Source organism: Lolium rigidum, chromosome 5, assembly GCF_022539505.1.
Source record: "Lolium rigidum isolate FL_2022 chromosome 5, APGP_CSIRO_Lrig_0.1, whole genome shotgun sequence".
NCBI classification, from domain to species: Eukaryota; Viridiplantae; Streptophyta; class Magnoliopsida; order Poales; family Poaceae; genus Lolium; species Lolium rigidum.
The window spans coordinates 152745073-152763607 of record NC_061512.1 but is presented as its reverse complement, the minus strand read 5'-3'; the positions used below and the strand labels follow the sequence as shown (position 1 = coordinate 152763607).

Genomic DNA, 18535 nt, shown 5'->3' with positions numbered 1-18535 from the left:
AAACGTCCGCCAGACGCTAGCGGACGCGGAACACAGCGTCCGCGGAGACGCATCCCAGGCGCATATTTGGGCCAGGTTTGCGTCTCCGCGGACGGCCCGGTCACTTTGCGTCGCCCCGCTGGAGGTGGTGCCAGACGCATTTCCGGTCACGGCGGACGAAAACGGTCGCTCAGCGACCGTTTGCGTCGCGCCGCTGGAGATGCCCTTTCTTACTATTATATCCTACTGGGTATGAGGTTGATCATTTTCAAACCTTTTTAAAACTTGGTTACAATGCTGTTGTGCAGAGGGGAAAGGTGTTCCAGATTTCTGGCTAAATGCAATGTTAATCAATGAAATCCTGGGCGAGGAGGTGAGGCCACACTACTTTGTAGATTCCCCTCTTTTAAACTATGAATGTTTTATGTTCAGAGTAGAATTTGAGTCTATTTAAGTACATCGATCTCCTTGCTGCTAATGATACTGTACTAATCTTATCTACTTCTGTGTTCAGATCCAGGAGAGGGATGAGGAAGCTCTGAAGTATCTCAAGGACATCAAATGGTGCAGAATTGATGATCCAAAGGGTTTCAAGCTTGAGTTTTTCTTCGATACCAATCCATTCTTCAAAAATTCCGTGCTGGCTAAAACGTATCACATAGATGAGGAAGATGAACCCATTCTAGAAAAAGCAATCGGGTATGTAATAGTTTTTGCTTTTGCAATTTTTCTGCCAGGCTAAATTATTTCATCAACATCTAATATTTACGAAATGATTTATTTTTCAGGACTGAAATTGATTGGTGCCGAGGTAAGTGTCTCACACAAAACGTGCTGAAAAAGAAGCCAAAGAAGGGCTCAAAAAACACAAAGCCTATCACAATAGTAGAAGATTGTGAGAGCTTCTTCAAGTTCTTCAGCCCCACTGAAGGTCCTAATGATGATAAGGAAATTGACGATAGTTGAATAAGTCTATGTACTTGTTGATAATATATCTTATGTTGAGAATTAGTGTCCTTTTTTCCTTACCTTTTGTATGTTGCTTCTCTTAACAGGCTGAACAACTGATGGAACAAATTCAGAAGGACTATGATATTGCGTAATTTCATTTGCGTTTTTGCACATACTAATGTTATTTTGTTCTGAATCATATTGATGTAACGATTATTTAATTGTTTATTAATAGCACACCTTTATTTTTGGTTCTGAATGGGAATTGTATTATTGCCAGATTTACCATCAGGGACAATATTATCCCTCATGCTGTTTCATGGTTCACTACAGAAGCTTCTCAAGATGAGTACTACAAAGCCATTCTTGAGGATGATGAAGACGAGGAGGATTATAACGGTATGATGGCCATTGACCTCTCCGCTCTCGGCGCTTTCTACATTTCTCTGCCTCCGCTGTTTTTGCTTGCTCTTGCTTTTTTTTCTCTCAAGGTGATTGAGTTTGGTTCCAACTGTTTGTGGCCGTTGGTATTGATGCAGCACTCACACCAGAGCAGAACGCCGACATCATGGGGTCGTGTAAGGTATTGCGATTTTTCATTCAAAAAGAATCCTCTATGGCTCTGATTGATTTTCGATGTGTCTAGTCGGGTTTTTTGGGGACGTTTGTGTCGTGGTGTTTTATTCGATTCAACGATGCTTCTGCCTAGGAAAAGCTTTCGAGGTTAGCGAACATGCTCGAGAGCCTCGCACCCAACATCAGGAAGCGTGTGGAGGCACTGATGAAACTTCAGGTAAAACCAAAACAGACTGAATTAGAAATTAACATTTTTTTTTGTGTTGGAGATGCTCTTAAGTTTGTGTAGGAGTGTAAGGTGTAATGCAATGGTAGAAAAACTTTATGATGGATTGATGGTTGGATTGTTCCTTCATCCTTCATGGTTCTGTTATAAAACAGAGTAAAGAAAGCCAGATATTAAATGTATATGCATTGGTTTTACTTTCTTGGTTTCTTCAAGACTACTATTATTAACTTGTGGGCGTTCAAATCCATCACATTTTCAATTTCGTTTGTTGTTTGTCTCTGCTGAGATGATTTTAAAACTACAAACTCTAGGAGTTGAACACCAAGAAAACACCTATTGAGATGTGCACCAATTATTTTCAAATTCCCATTTGGTAGATATTTTTCATGTTCATGGTCATAAAAGCGGTTATTGATTGTGTAGGATGCGAATACCTCTTTCTTCCACAGGCAATGCACTTACAGGCGGCAAAAAAATCGAATCTTTAGCCTGACCAACGGCGACCGCGTGCTGACGGACCACGCTGATTTGGCAGAGGCTGCTTTCTCCCACTTCGACGCGCTGCTAGGCACCGCCATCGACCGCGAACGCACCCTGGACCTCTCGCAGCTCATCGAACCATGTGACCTGCAGGACTTGGACGCACCATTCAGCGTCGACGAGATCTGGAGCACCGTCAAGAGGCTGCCGGCGCGGAAGGCGTTGGGACCTGATGAGTTCACCGCCGAGTTTGTCCGTGCATGCTGGAGCACGATCAAGCAAGACCTGGTGGATGCTTTCCAGCAGCTCTACGAGATGCGCGGCCGTGGCTTCGCCTGCCTCAACCAGGCTCTGCTCACAATGCTGCCGAAGCTCGCGAACGCAAGCCAGCTGGGAGACTACCGCCCAATTAGCCCCATTCACTTCGTGGCCAAACTGTTCGCTAAGGTGCTCTCCCTATGGCTGGCTCCCAAGCTAACTGACATGGTGAGCCGAAACTAGAACACATTCATTGCGGGGAGAAGCCTCCACGACAATTTCATCTTGGTCAAGCAATCAGCGAGGCTGCTTCACCAGCTGGCCAATCCGAGAGTGTAATAACCCAGAACATAGGATCATCGAAGGGTAGATTTAGAATTGGGATGTGCATTTCATCACAAAATGAGTGAAATTTTTGCGCCTTATTGCAACTAAAGCTAAGAGGGATCGAGATTCTCTCTCAATTGCAATTAGGGTTAGACAATGTGAGTTATGAATTTCGACATGATCTCTTTTGTAACTTGTCTATTTGGGAGTTGATTTTGATTTGACAAGTCATATTGAATTTATAACTCAATGAGATTAAGATAAACAATATAGAATATGAAATATGAATTCATAATTCAAATACATTTCATAATTCAAATCACTTTCAATTTCAAATTGAAATATAAATACACCAATCATTTATAAGTAAATGATACCAACACAAATTGAGCTCATAAGGAAAATTTGAGCTTTATTGATATACATACACACATACAATGTCTTTACATTATTCTTATAGAAGAATTGGATGAATTATAAACATAATAAAAAGAAGATTACATGAATTTGTATCTATACTAAAAATCCTAAGCTTATGTCTTGGAAGAAGTTGTCCTAGATCATTTTCATCCTTAAAAACTGCAAAATAGAGAGAATATATACACAAGGGGGTTAAAAAATCAAGTTAGTAAAGCCAGGGGTGAAACCAAGTGTCAGTGACACTTGTGCTTGTCCAAAACTTGGACACCACAATGATAGGTCACATCAGACCAAACCTGAGCTCACCGCAGGGGCTCAAGTTTCAGCAAAGTGGTCACACAGCTCATGGAGCTGCTGTGCCACCAACAACACATCAAGCATAGCTGAGTCACAAGCCAAGCCAAGGCTGTGTGTCACAGCCAAAGGAGATGCACAACAGAGATAAATAGGGTAGGATAAATAGGGTAGAAACGCTAGAAACAATGCACATTCGACCAGATAACCATATATCAAGCAACCAACCAAGAACAAAAAGAGTTCATCTCAGTTCTTACTCAAGAACAGCACCAACAGCCGCTGAAACCATTTTACCATCCAAATTCACCAACCAGAACTCAACAGAAAGCATGGGAACATAAACAAGATCATCAGGAGCTAGGAGGAGAAGGACAAGTACCAAGAACATCAAGCAACTGCTCAACAGCAGTTGATCTTAACCATCTAGGAGCTGGAGCAAGGTATACTTGATACCTAGAGGGGATCCAGTGGATCCAATTCATTACTTATGCATGACACAAGTCATGGGTTGAGCAGATGCTCAAGGGTGATCATCACTTGGTGATTGACCAAGGATCATTGGCAGTAGAAACAACTACTAGAGCTAGAAACCATCCAGACACCATTTCTGTGCATACAAGCAAGAACAGATGCACAGAGGTGCACACAAGCAAGCACACATGCACGGATAGCACCAGAAGAAGGGTTACCAGTAATAGCAATTACCAAGAACCACCTAGTGAAAACCCTAGCCACTAAACCATCAGGAAAACCCTAGATTTCTTCACATGCAAGCATAATGGCTTTCATATTATTTATGATTCCCTATTATGCAAGCAGAGATGAGTAGCCAACAAGAACTAGCCAACTGTGTGAGCAACCAATCAGCAGCAATTCTACTAAGGTCACATCAAACACAAATCCGTCAAATTAACCAAGAATATAAGTCATCATCATCCAGTAATGGATTCAGACTTGGATTATTTCCAAATGGATCATGGAAATATCAAATCATGCACAACAAGGCAAATAATCAACACTGCATAAGCAGTTCATCAATAATCAATTCATCCAGGCATGCATATATAACAAATCCATGCATGAAACAGATAATAACATCACTGTGAGGCAACATCAGCATGCACCATTGCATCCTAGGCACTGAGACAAGTCCAGTGAGCTATAGAGAGCAGCAACAACACACCCAGATGCATAAGCATCATAAGCATACATCAGTGACAACAATAGCTAGTAATTTATTCATATAGCAATGAATTGACTAGTAATAAGCCACTAGCATCCAATTACTCAAATAGATCAAGCATGTAACATCCCAAATTTTAAAACAAAGAGAAAATGAATTTCCTTTTTCAAAAAATGAGAACCAACAAAAACTTTCTTACATAGAGGGCTATGCATAGTGCTCGTACCTAATATTTGTGTTTTGCCATGATGAGTGTTCTTATGCTTAGGTGATAAACCCTAAAACCCTAAAGTGATCAAGTGAAGATCACAAACCAAATAAAATAAAAGAGAAAGAAATCAAATAAGAAACACCCTAAACCCTAACCTTCTAAAAAATCATTTGGATCTATTTTGAGAAACCAAAATAAAAGAAAAAGACATATGTGGGCATGTAGCCCTAATATGTAAATTTTGAACCCTACCTTTCTTACGTTGCTAAATGGTGGTGAACCATTGCAAAACTTACCAAACCCTAAACCTCATCCCTCTTGTAACCAACCTTTGAAAAACAAAATAAAAAGAAATGATCTTAATTAAGAAAAAAAGGGCATATGCAAGCCTATGGCTAGTTTGTGTAAATGCTAAAACTTTGTTTGTCTACCTTGGTATATGGTTTGTAAATACCTCAACACACTCAACCAAGTACTTACCAACCAATTCAAGTGAGAAACAAAATAAAATCAAACATATGCATAGAGGCATATGTGGCACTTAGCCAAAATATCAAACCTTGACCTAGGCACCCCCATTGCCCCAAAATGGTTTGAACCCTTTACCCAACTCCATCTAGCACCAAATAAACCTCACACATGCCTAAGTGAAGCAAAGAAAAAGAAAAGAATAACAGTGAGAAAATCACAAAACCCTCACATATGGTTTATGCCATTTTTCCAAATCTTTACCCTAGACCATTTTGGTCTTCACCATTAGTTGTATTATGTTATTATGAACTTATTACAACTTTTGGAATCAAAGAAACACAAATCAAATCAAATTCAAACTCAATTTTGGATCACATATGATAATGGTCAAATCTGCCATTTATAGTTTGATCCCTACTTTGAGCCCTTGCAATTCAAAATTTTCAAACTAAACTTTCCCAATTCTTTGCACCTCATCCAAGAGCACATGAAGGAGAACAACTTTTGTCAAGACCACCTGGTCAAATTCATCTTGGATCAAATTCTATGCTCATCCAAAGTTGGAACTTTTTATCAAATGCAACAATCCCACTTTGTGCAATTTTGCATTTCTTTGATTTTTAAACTTCCACCACCACACATGGTTGTCTCTGGTCATTTGCAACTCAACCAAACTCACTACTTTAAATTTTTGAATCCATTTGAATTCAACCAAAATTTGCAAGTTTGTGAATTAGGCAAATATGGAACAAATTAAACACTATTTGAAATAGTGTTTTGGCCTCACTCCACTTGCCCCATTTCACTCCCCCTGGTTCCCTTGTCCCCTCTCACCCTAGCCCATGCACAGAAGCCCTAAGAGGAGGGGCCAAAGCTAGCATGGCATGGCCATGCCGGCCATGCCACACATGGCAACCTCCCCTCTCTTCTCCTTCCTCCCTGACCCTGGCCATGGGGCCATTCTGCACCACCTCGACTCCCTACACCACCTAGCATCGCCACTTGTCGAGGAGGACGAAGACCCTCGCCGGAAAACGCGCGTTCTGGACGATGCCGAGGACGTCGTGGGCGCGTCCACCGGCAAGCTCTGGCCACGCGCCACGCCGACGAACCATGCTTCCCCTGGACCCCCTAGCTGCACGTCGAGCATCGCCGTCGCCGCGCCAACCCGCCAGACAAGGTCCCCTGCTCGCGCAAGCCCTGTCGCCGATGACCAGCTCGCCGGATTCCCGTAACCTTGCCGCCAGGACCTCGCCTTTGCTAGAGCACGCCAGGTCGTCCCCCACCTAGCTATCGAGCTCCCTAGCACCGCCTGGATGCCGCCTACCTCGCGCTGACGTCGCCGACCCCCTTCCTTTGCCGGAGCCGCCGCTCTGCTGTCGACCCTGCCGCACCCCTCACGGCCACCTCGCGCCCTATAAATGGAGCCGTCCCCACGCCTTCATCTCCACAGCAAACTCACTCCCCTCCTCTCTCTCTGAACCTCCTCCGCTCCTCTCCACTGCACATCGCCGCCGCTAGCCAGCCAATTTCTCGCCGGAGACCCGCAAGCAACCGTGGACCAATCCACCGCTACCGGCCACCTCAAGCCTCGCCGTCGGTACCAATCGACTCGCCGTCGACGACAACCTCGCCTCGCGTCAACGCCGCCCCTCGCCGGAGTCCAGGAGCGCCGCCGACCCCCTACCTCCACCGCGGCAGCGACCTCTTCCCCTCGACGGAGACGACGAGCCTCGACCGTCTGATCTTCGTCTAATCGAACGGATCACATTAAACGGTATCGCTTCGGCAAACTTCAGTCGCTGACGGGCGGGCCCCTCTGTCAGGCGGCCCGTGGCGTGTGAAGCGTTACTGGGCTGGCCTTTCTGGCATTTTTAAATCTTTCGGCCCGTTTATTTCCCGCCTAGCCCATTAGTCCCTTTTCAATTTAAATTGATTCAGAGAAATTCAAATACTGGTCCTGTCTTTGAAATTAAATAGAATCTATTTGGCTTGGCCAAATTTAACAAATTTTATATTGCTGGAAAGCTATTGAAAAGTTCTACAACTTTCCACTGGTCTCACCTTGAGATCTGTTGTAGAAATAAAGTGACAAAAATATGAAGGCAGGTACTTTTTCACATTCATTTAAATCTTAAAAATCAACCAAAATAGATATTTAGTTAATTCCAACTCCAATGGCTCACATTTAACTTACACTAATTGTTTCTGCAACAAAATGGTGTGGTCACTTTGTATGATCATGCCCTAGTTTAAATAATGGACTATATGGCTAGTTTACTTAAGTGATATTGTCCAAAACTATTATGGAAATCATATGAAGTATTTTACTTCATTTAAATCTCATCCCAAGTACTTTCATATGAAGTTGAACCCCTGGTCAAATACTCTCACTTGAAATACTTGGAGATTTTCAATCATAATAGGCTTGGTTAAATAGTATGAGGTATTTCTACCTCATTTAAATCATTTTCTCAAATGATGATGATGAATGGTTGACTTAGGTCAACATGAATTCAGGTATGATTGTTTGAGAAATTAAATCTTAAAGAAGATTCAATGAGAGGAAATTATTCCTCAAGAACTATATGGAAACTATCATTTACATATGTAATGAGAGGAAATTATTTTTCCTCAAGCAACCCAACCAATGCACCCTAATTGTGTTATGTGTGTGATTAGAATAGTTGTGTGAAGTGATGATGTGCTTAGTATGGCTCTTGAAATTGTTGAGTGATTATACCTCGTATTCGAATTTAGACGCTAGCACCGGAGAATACTAGGAGGAGGAAGGATTCTACCAAGAGGAGGAAGAGGAGCACCTTGAGAACTACCAAGGCAAGCTAATATTCTTGCAAAGTGCAAAGCCCTTTGGGGCAAGGCCCCATGACTCTTACCTTTCTTACCACAAGCCTATCCCAAGTTGTTACCTTACAAGTTTTACTTGTTTATTTAAAGAGTTACTTTTATAGTTAACTTTGGTCTAAGTTAAGAAGATTTACTAGAGTAGCAAAGTTAGTCTCAAACTAGCCAAGCAAGATAGCACCTCTCATGATTAGTGCTAGTGCTAAATATTAAAACTTGACTACTCTAGATGGGAACGTGTGAATTGAATTGAATTTGAACCCTTGGAACGATGAGTCATTCCATTGAATGCTTTTTGAAGGTGAATATGACCAAGAGAAGATGGTGATTTTTGATATAAAACTGATATTGGTTTGAATGCGATACCTTTCCAATTTTGAGTACCCCCACAATACCTGATTATGGGTAGGGCTTAACTCGGAAATTTATGCATCTTAGTATGGGTTCCCTCCGAACACACATCATAGGGGTTATGCTTGAGGCTGCCTCTCGTTGTTGAGAAATGATGTGAATTGAGGTGAATTGTACGGCCAAGCCTCGTGCGGTTCCCAGAGTTGACGAGTTGGTCTTCACTGGGAGGCCAAGCTCATGGGGAGAGGTGCTCATACTAGGGTTTGTAAGTGAAAGGTTATGGTTGATGATCCGCGTACTGTGTTACGATGATTCGGGGTTATCCCGACGGATGAAATCAAATGTTGTGGCACAAGTGTGCAACCTCTGCAGAGTGTTAATCTATTCGAATAGCCGTTTCCACGGTTACAGACGGTTGGAAAGGTCATACAGTTTCCGGTGTCAGATTCTTGAAAATTGTTGGTGAAATGAATGGTGAATTGGTGACTTGTTTTGAATCACAACAAATGTTGGTGGGAATGACACTAATGTTCCCACTTGAGTTAGTTGGCACTTGAATAAGTCTTTTCTCAAATACCTGTGAACTAAAATTGGCTTGTGCAAATAAACTAGAGCTTAGCACCCCCTTTACTAGAATTGTTAGAACTTACAGTAGTATTAGTTTGCGAGTACTTTAAAGTACTCACGGATGTGTCCCTGGCTATTCAAATGGCCAGACTATGAAGAGGAGCAGAACTATCAAGATGACGGCAACCAAGATGTCTACGACAACTAGGGAATCTTCTGACGTCAGACGTTGGCCTTTGGACTAGAGAGTCCCTTCTATCTTACGCTTCCGCTATGAACTTGTGTATGTCCGTTGATCAGTAGATCAACTATTTGTGTAATATTGGATCATGTGATCTATTTGTAAGACGACTATGGTATGTAATGACTGATGACTTATGATATTCAACTGTTATGTCTCGCAACAACAATATTCCTAGGATTGCGATGTATGGCATAACAGGCATCTGAACTTAAAAATCCGGGTGTTGACAAAGCACAAGGCATAGCAGAGCATCACAGACAAGCAAGGATCCAAGGATTGGATCAACTGAAGCCTGTACAGGGCATGGGTGAGCATCACTAACACCACAAGTGTCAGTAGTGTCAACCTAGGTCAATCACAAGTACATAAGCATATGAATTAACCAGTAAGCATATGAGCAAGTCAATGAGCATAGGAACAAGCCAATAAGCATATGAACAAGGGCCAGTAAGCAATGGCGCAACATATAGACATGAACACATAGGTTGAGCACAGCACAGTGAGCCAGTAGGCATAGGAATAGCATCAGGAGGCTTAGGGTAGAGCATAGCATGCGCAACAGCACAACGACATAACAAGAACATCAAGAACAACAAGCATAGCATGCACAACATCAAGGATATCATGGCAGCATCATACGCAGAGGTGCAGTAGGCACATCTCGAGAAGAAGTAGGAGGAGAAGAGGAGGTAGCCTTAGGAGAAGGGGGTTACCTGGTGAAGGGCGAAGCGGCAGCCATGGCAGCACGGCCAACCAAGGCGGAGCCAGACCGCGGCCAAGACGTGCCAAGCCACGCACAGCATCAGAGAGGGCGGCGAGCATCCAGGGTTGGCGAGGAACCCCAGATCGACGGAGATCGCCACGAGTTCGTCGGCGACTGTGAGCGTCACGCACGCGCTCGAGCTGCCGAGGATGCAATCGACGAATTGACGTGTCATCGCGCGCAGATTCATCTGAGCACCACGGCGAGCCCTAGCTCGGTCGGAGATGGCTGGAGCAGGCGGCGACAATGGTGGCGGCGACGTCGCGACCGAATCGCCTTAGGTTTAGGATTTCGCGAGTGAGAAGAGAGCGAGAGAGAGTGAGGTGGGCCGAGATGGTTCGGTTCCACCGAACCGTTTTTGGACAGGGCCTGGTGGGCTATCCAAATGGGCCACGTTGGTGGGCCCGGCCCAATTGGGCCAGGGTATTTTTGTCTTTTCATTTTTGTAAATAACTTGTGAGTTCTACCAAATAAAAATAAAAGAAAAATACCTCTAAACATCCAAGAAAAATAAGTTTAATGAATAAGAAATTATTCTTAACAATAATAAAATAGGAAATGGAATTTACTACAAAATTTCAAATTATGAAATTTTTAAATTTAAATTTGAACTTTAAATTTTAAATGACAATTTCCTTGGATTTAAAAATCAAGGAAAATTCTTAATGAATTCAAATGATTATTATTCTAATAATTTAAAAAGGAATTCTATTATTCCAATTCATTTCTTTTGAACATTAAGATTTTCCAAAAATGGGAAATATCTTAATAATTCAAAATTCATTAAAAATTCCAAAATGAGGAAAACCCTAATTTTCAAATTCTTGATTTGAAATAAATATTTCCCAAAGGAAAATATCAATTATTTTCTTATTTAAAAAGAAAACCATGTTAAAGTACTTAAAGAATTATAAAGTACCACCAAAGGCACAAATACTTAACTCAACCCTAATTCTTAATAACCATGTCGGGGTAAGGAATTCAACATGAAATAATACATCCATTCATGCATCATTTGGATCTTATAACATTGTCTTTACCGGACAATGATGCTTCTTTAGAGAACCCAAGGTTCAGGTTCAATCCAACACATCGAACTGCATTATCTCGCAGTCACCAGGCAAGTTCACTCTTGCTCATGTCACCTTGATTATTTTATATCAATTTACCGCAAAAGTACTATACTTATCATTCTTGCATTGAAAAGCAAATGTTACTTTTCCAATTATGAATATGACTATGTGGTGGGCAATGGAACCATGGTATGTGTTGATATGGTGGAGGTTCCATTGCAAGGGTTCTATAAATCTAGGACTAATTACCAATGTTGTCCAGTGATTCTAGCGCCGTACAATTTGCGTTAACCATAAGATCTATAATGGCTCTGGGGAGGCCAGCTGTATCTTTTTCCTCTTGCATATCAACGGACTTGATGGAGCATGGCTGGGTGTTGGGGATAACACCGCAGTAGGTTGGGAAATCCTTTAAAATCCCCATCTGTGTGGATGGGAGGCTCTATCGTCTATGAGGGATTGTCCATAGTACACCGGGGGTAAAGCCGTATGATCGGGAGATGTCTACCGGGGGTGTACGGATGGACAAAAGGGTGGGTATGCAAAGTCGCGGAGAAGACAGTGATTGGCTTGGATCTTACACCTGGCCTCACACAAAGGAAGTGTGGACGAGAAACGCGTCTCGGTTGGTATCAAGGATAAATTCTCTTATGAGAAAAGTAACACACCTCTGCAGAGTGTATCAAATTTGTGGCAGTCATTCCCTGTTCCGGGAAGGGAACTACGAACGCGGTAGGAAAGGAACTCCGTGAAGTTCTGTTCAACCTGTGAAGACTGGCAGGCATAGTTTTCAGAATAAAATAAACCTTCTGAAGAAATGTTTGCGAAACATGCATTGACCTGAGATTTTCTAATCAATGGTCGTAGCTAGTGCATCAAACACATTTTTCCTTTAGAGCTTGCTGAGTACCTCTGTACTCACTTTCTTTCGACACCCTTGCTAGACTGTGACAATGAAGTGGAGGCCACCGATGGAGCACCGGAAGGAGAATACGAGCTGGTCTACGAGGAACCTGATCTATCCGGAGGAGTGGAAGGCGTGGACTATTTGATAGTCTACGGGCCCGACAACAATGTGGCGGAGGAGTAGAGTCATACCCTAGTGTCATAGAGACGAGCAGCGTAGAAGCTTACCTAAATAAGTTGTTGAGCTCAGTTTACTATTTATGCGGGTTTGTAATGAAACTTAAGTAGTATCTTAGGGTGTTCTCATCAGACCTGTGAGAATACCAACTTGTTAAGCCTGTGATTGTAATATAATCTCGAGTGTTATGACCTGCAATGTTTCTATTGTACCACTCCGAGGGATGTGAATTTGTGAAGAAGTCCCTTCATGAAGATCATATGAACGACTTGTATACTACAACATGCAGTGGTATGCTGGGTCACCGCAGAGAGTTTTGCTGAAACTGGACCTGGCAAAAGCGTTCGATTCCATCTCCTGGCCGTTCCTTTTTGAGGTTCTTCGCCAATATGGATTCGGCCAGAGGTTCCTGGAATGGATTGCCATCCTGATACGGGCATGGAGGCCTATGTGGAGCCCAGATTTAGGAGGTGGGGCGGCTAGGGTTTAGGGTAGAACAAGTTTAGTCTAAAAGTTAGGTTATACCTAGTTGCGTGTGTTCACGTGTATCATCCCTCCGGGGGTACGGTGCTGCCGTTTATCTATAATATCCGCGGCGAAGGTTCTTGTGTCCATCAAGGATTATCTAGCTCAAGGTTTGAGGCGTATCGTTCATCGATCCGTTGCTTGCTGGATTCGTTCCCTCTTCTCCAGGCTACGTTCATTGCGTTGTTGGGAGGATTTACTACCCCGTGTTCTCGCTGTGAAAGATCGGGCATCAACCTAGGTGGATCTGCTGGGATCCACCGTATCATGTGGTATCATCTTTCTGGGTTGCTCACGGCGAGGTTTTGCTGATCAATCTCTTTGGATCGGTTTGCATCGGTGAAGATTGGTTCTAGATCGGAGGAGTTTGGCTCTCGGTCGAAGAAGGTTGAGTTGGAGGAAGTTTGGAGCTGTTTGGTGCAGTTTGCAGGTCATCCATGGCTGTTTCGGAGGTCAAAATCACGAAAAATTGAGGCTGGAATCGGGAAGAAGACGAAAATTCGCGACCCGCCCCGGTCCACAGGTGTAAGGGTACATTGCCCCTGTGTGTGGTTTTGGTAATTAATGACAACCCCTATGGACTAATGTTTTCATTGAGTTTATATGAAGGAATATCCCATAAGTACTTCTTGTATTCCATGTGTTGGATTCAAGTATGGATGCCATGGAGATAAAGATACACCTTGTGTATTGGCATCAAGATCATCGATTTAAAGATACATATGTGATATGATCAAGAAGAAGAAATGAAGATGGAGTTCTTATGTGGAACTCAATATTAGCCATGCTCTATCTTATGAGAGTATGAGAAGGTACAAGGTTAAGTCGGGCAAGTTCAAAATGAGCATCTCAAGTGGATCACATGCTTGAAGCTTGCCGTCCATTTGGTGATAATGTACATGTGAAGATGTGCATCAATAGAGCTTTCCCATCATGGTGTATGGGGGAGTATTTGTGAGTCTTCACGAAGCGACGATGATCAAGTGAGGCATTCCGGCTTGAGTGGAGCGTGAAGAGCTATCATCAAGATCAAGCGGGATGCGCAAGGCAAAGGTATGACCTTGCTAGGTTTTCCTTTTACCGGTCTCAAGGTGGTTGTTGGGAGACCGGATTATAGGATAGATAGCCGCACTATCAAGAGGGGCTTTCGGTTGTGTAACTTGATCGCATCGTCTTAGGGAGCTCAATCCTTTGCATACTTTGCATATCCCTATTGCTTCTTGGTGTTTCTCTGTGTGAGGTTCTTGAGCTTGTTGCTAGCTTTACAACAAGCCCAAGTTCATCGAAAACGGAATCCGCATGCATCTTCTATTGCGTTTTCGAGTTTGGACGTCTTCACCGTTTCTTGATGGTGGGAGACTCCCTCTCTAAAATCATCTAAAATGTTTTTGTTGGGGTTCTATTCGTCGTTATCTTTCCAACAAAATTGGTTTCGTGTCAATCGGGGTCGGACACAAAAGTTATCACAATTTTTGTATAACATGTTTTCCTGCTCACCCGGTCAGGGACCCGGTCGGACCGGCCCATGCGCCGGCCGGTTCCGGTCTGCCGCCCGGACAGCCGGCCAACAGACCGACTGGCTCGGCGTGCCGTCCGGTTGACCGGTCGCCAACCGGTCGCCAACCGGGCGCCAACCGGGGGACAACCGGATGACCTCCTGGACGACACAAAGTGACCCCGGTCGGGGTCCGGCCTACCGACCGGTTTGGACCGGCTGGTCCGGTCTGTGGCCCGGTCTGACCGGGCCATGGACCGGACGGCCCGGCCCCGAGCCCGGTTGACCGGCCTCCTCCACGGTTGACTCAGCCCAACCTTTCCCCAACGGTTATATTTGCTCTTGGGCTATAAATAGCCCTTCTTCCACCTTGGGCTGAGTTAGTTCTTCTATTCTCTCACCTCCATTGTTGCCTTTGAAGAACTTGCTCTCTCTCTTGTCTCCCCCATGATTCTTGCTCATTCTTGAGGGATCTAAGAGAGGAGATCTAGATCTACACTTCCACCAATCCATTTCTCCTCTAAGTGAGGGAAACTCTTGGGATCTAGATCTTGGAGTCTTTTGTTGACTTTCCCCATTGTTCTTCCTCTCCAATCTCATCTTAGCATTTGTTGCTTGGGTGGGATTTGAGAGTGAAGGATTTGAACACCTCTAGTGTTCTTGCTTTGCATCATTGCATAGTGTTGAGCTCTCCACCACGATTAGTTCGAGTGAGAGACCGTGAGCTTGTTACTCTTGGAGGGAGACCTCCTAGTTGTCTTGGCGGTTGGTGCTCCGGTGATCTCTTCAAGAAGATTGTGAAGAGGCCCGGGCTTCTCCTTCGTGGAGCTTGTGAAGTGGTTGTGGAGCTTGCCATCTCCGGAGCGGAGGAAAAGCTAACCATAAGGAAAGGGCCATTATCCTTCGTGGGTGTGGTTCGGAGAATAGGGTGAGCCTTCGTGGCGCGGGGAATCCTTCGTGGGACCTCCACTCCTCCAAACGTGATGTACCTTCTTGCAAAGGAAGGGAACACGGGAATACATCCTCGTCTCCGCGTGCCTCGGTTATTTCTATACCCGAGCTCTCTTTCCTTGTGATAGCCATCGTGCTTGAAGTACATATATCTTGCTATCACTTGTGCTACATATATCTTGTGCCTATCTTGCTTAGCTCTAGTTTCTATTGTTACACTTAGTTGAGCTTAGCATATTTAGGGTTTGTGCTTGTAAACTAAACGATAGTTTAATTCCGCATTCTTACAAGACAAATCTGCAAGAGTTTGTAATTGCCTATTCACCCCCCTCTAGGCGACATCTCGATCTTTCAACAGGCCGGTGACCGGGCTCTGGGCCGGCCAGGCCGGTCCAAACCGGCCCATATGCTGGTGCCAATCGGCCACGATACTGAGCCGCCCAGCCAAACCGCCGGTCGCCAGGGCGGTCTGACCGGGCTCCAGGCCGGTCGTGCCGGCGCCCAGGCTGGTCCAACCGGGCCCTGGGCCGGGCAGGCTGCTGCTGCTACTGTTTCATCTCCGGCGCTGTCGGCCATTGATGCTGATGCTGTTGGTGAGTTTCCGGGCGATGTTCTAGGCAGGAGGTGTACTCTTCCGAAGAAATCTAGTAAGGTTTTCACTGACTATCTGGACATCTTGAAGGGAGAAGAGCGTCCGCCATCCAGTATTCGTTTGTATCTACACCGTCTTGCGACACTTCAGGAGTATGAAGATTGGGAGAGGAACATGGAGTTGGGTTTTGCGTGATGTCGCATATACAATCGGAAGTTCAATGGATCTCTTGCTCAACGGCGTGTGGACGAGGCATTAGACCAATGCTGGCATGAGGCAGTTGACAGAGGTGAATTTGCTTATACTTGAGAGGACTACAAAACTTTCCTTCGTAATGGTTTCGTGTTACCATATGTGGAGGAGAGTGAGCAGCCGTCCAGAGTTGTACACGCAATAGAGGAAGTGGGCAAGTGCATAGTTCCTATTCAGGAGGTTCTTCCACTACCAACAGTCACCGAGGACGAGGTGATATCTTCAGAGGAGAGGAAACCTGGCTCTGATACCAAGAGCACTACTGTGAGTGTTGAGGAAGATGTACCATTGAGAGGGCTGAATATGCAACTCAAGAAGGTACAAGATGATGCTTGCAAGACAGTTGACAAGGGTCAGCGGTGGAGTTTGTTTCAGACTCAGTGCTTTATCAAGGGCAAGGCTTGCAAGTTGATGATTGATGGTGGTAGCTGTACTAATGGCATTAGCAAGACGATGGTGGCAGCGTTGGGGTTGTCTACATGGCATCTTCCTGAACCTAAGCGTCTTGAGTGGTTGAATAGCTGTGGTATGCTTAAAATTACTCACAAGGTGCGTGTGCCATTTACAGTTGATGCGTATGTTGATGAGATAGAGTGCGAAGTGTTGCCATTGGTGGTGTGCGGATTGCTACTTGGGCGTCCATGGCAGTATGATCGTAATGTGACACATGCTGGGCGAGCAAATACATATTCTTTTATGCATGGTGGCAAACAACGGACTTTGAAGCCTTTGGGTGATGATCATATCAGGTCCGATGTGGAGTTAGTGGTGCGTAAGGAGAAGTTGCACAAGCCTAAAGTGCAGCGAGAGGTGCATGATGTTCCGAGCATTGATGTTGGTGATGTTTCAGCCATACCTGTAGATGACAAGCCAGTTCTTGTTGGTGACAAGCCGGATGAAGCTACACTTGTTATTAATGTGGATGTTGCAGCATGTGCTACAGTTCCAGTTTGTGTTGATGCCGGTATACAGACTGATGATGTTTGTGCTGATGATGTTTCAATACATGTGGCGCAGATTGATGTCTACGGGAGCTTCTATTCTTGTAGACAGTGTTGGGCCTCCAAGAGCAGAGGTTTGTAGAACAGCAGCAAGTTTCCCTTAAGTGGATCACCCAAGGTTTATCGATCTCAGGGAGGAAGAGGTCAAAGATATCCCTCTCATGCAACCACTGCAACCACAAAGCAAGAAGTCTCTTGTGTACCCAACACACCTAATAGGTGTACTAGTTCGGCGAAGAGATAGTGAAATACGGGTGGTATGAATAAGTAGTAGCAACGGCACCGGAAAAGTGCTTTGCCCGGGATAGTAACTGCAGCAGTAGTAACGCAGACGGTAGTAACGCAAGCGATAGTAACGCAGCGTGGTAACGCGATAAAAAACGATAAACAAGCAGCAATAGCGAGTATTTAGGAACAAGGCCTAGGGATTACACTTTCACTAGTGGACACTCTCAACATTGATCACATAACGGAATAGATAAATGCATACTCTACACTCTCTTGTTGGATGATGAACACATTGCGTAGGATTACACGAACCCTCAATGCCGGAGTTAACAAGCTCCACAATTCAATGTTCATATTTAAATAACCTTAGAGTGCAAGAAAGATCAATTCGACTAAACCAAGTACTAACATAGCATGCACACTTGTCACCTTCATGCTATGTAGGAGGAATAATACACATCAATACTATCATAGCAATAGTTAACTTCATAATCTACAAGAGATCATAATCATAGCATACGCCAAGTACTAACACGGATGCACACACTGTCACCATTACACCGTGTAGGAGGAATAAAACTACTTTAATAACATTTCTAGAGTAGCACATAGATAAATTGTGATACAAAACACATTGCAATCATAAAGAGATATAAATAAGCACTTCACTATGCCATTCATAACGGTGAATAAGTATTACTGTGAAATATAGCCTAAGAGACCCACACGGTGCACACACTGTCACCTTTACACACGTGGGACAAGGAGTCTCTGGAGATCACATAAGTAAAACTCACTTGACTAGCATAATGACATCTAGATTACAAGCATCATCATATGAATCTCAATCATGTAAGGCAGCTCATGAGATTATTGTATTGAAGTACATAGGAGAGAGATGAACCACATAGCTACCGGTACAGCCCCGAGCCTCGATGGAGAACTACTCCCTCCTCATGGGAGCAGCAGCGGTGATGAAGATGGCGGTGGAGATGGCAGCGGTGTCGATGGAGAAGCCTTCGGGGCACTTCCCCGTTCCGGCAGAGTGCCGGAACAGAGACTCCTGCCCCCCAGATCTTGGCTTCGCGATGGCGGCGGCTCGCGGAAGGTTTTCCGTATCGTGGTTTTTCGCATCGGGGTTTTCTCGACGGAGGCTTTAAAT

The 18535-nt window shown here is 44.2% G+C and overlaps 1 protein-coding gene across 1 annotated transcript; it reads left to right on the top strand.

Moving 5' to 3' along the window:
- Positions 1-295: 295 nt before the first annotated feature.
- Positions 296-9352, top strand: LOC124651061 (nucleosome assembly protein 1;2-like; the record flags this gene model as incomplete). The annotated part of the gene is made up of 7 exons (XM_047190211.1): positions 296-352; positions 494-678; positions 768-940; positions 986-990; positions 1035-1078; positions 1211-1329; positions 9315-9352. Coding segments are annotated over exons 1-7 (594 nt in total), but the record flags the coding sequence as incomplete, so codon positions are not given.
- Positions 9353-18535: the final 9183 nt, after the last annotated feature.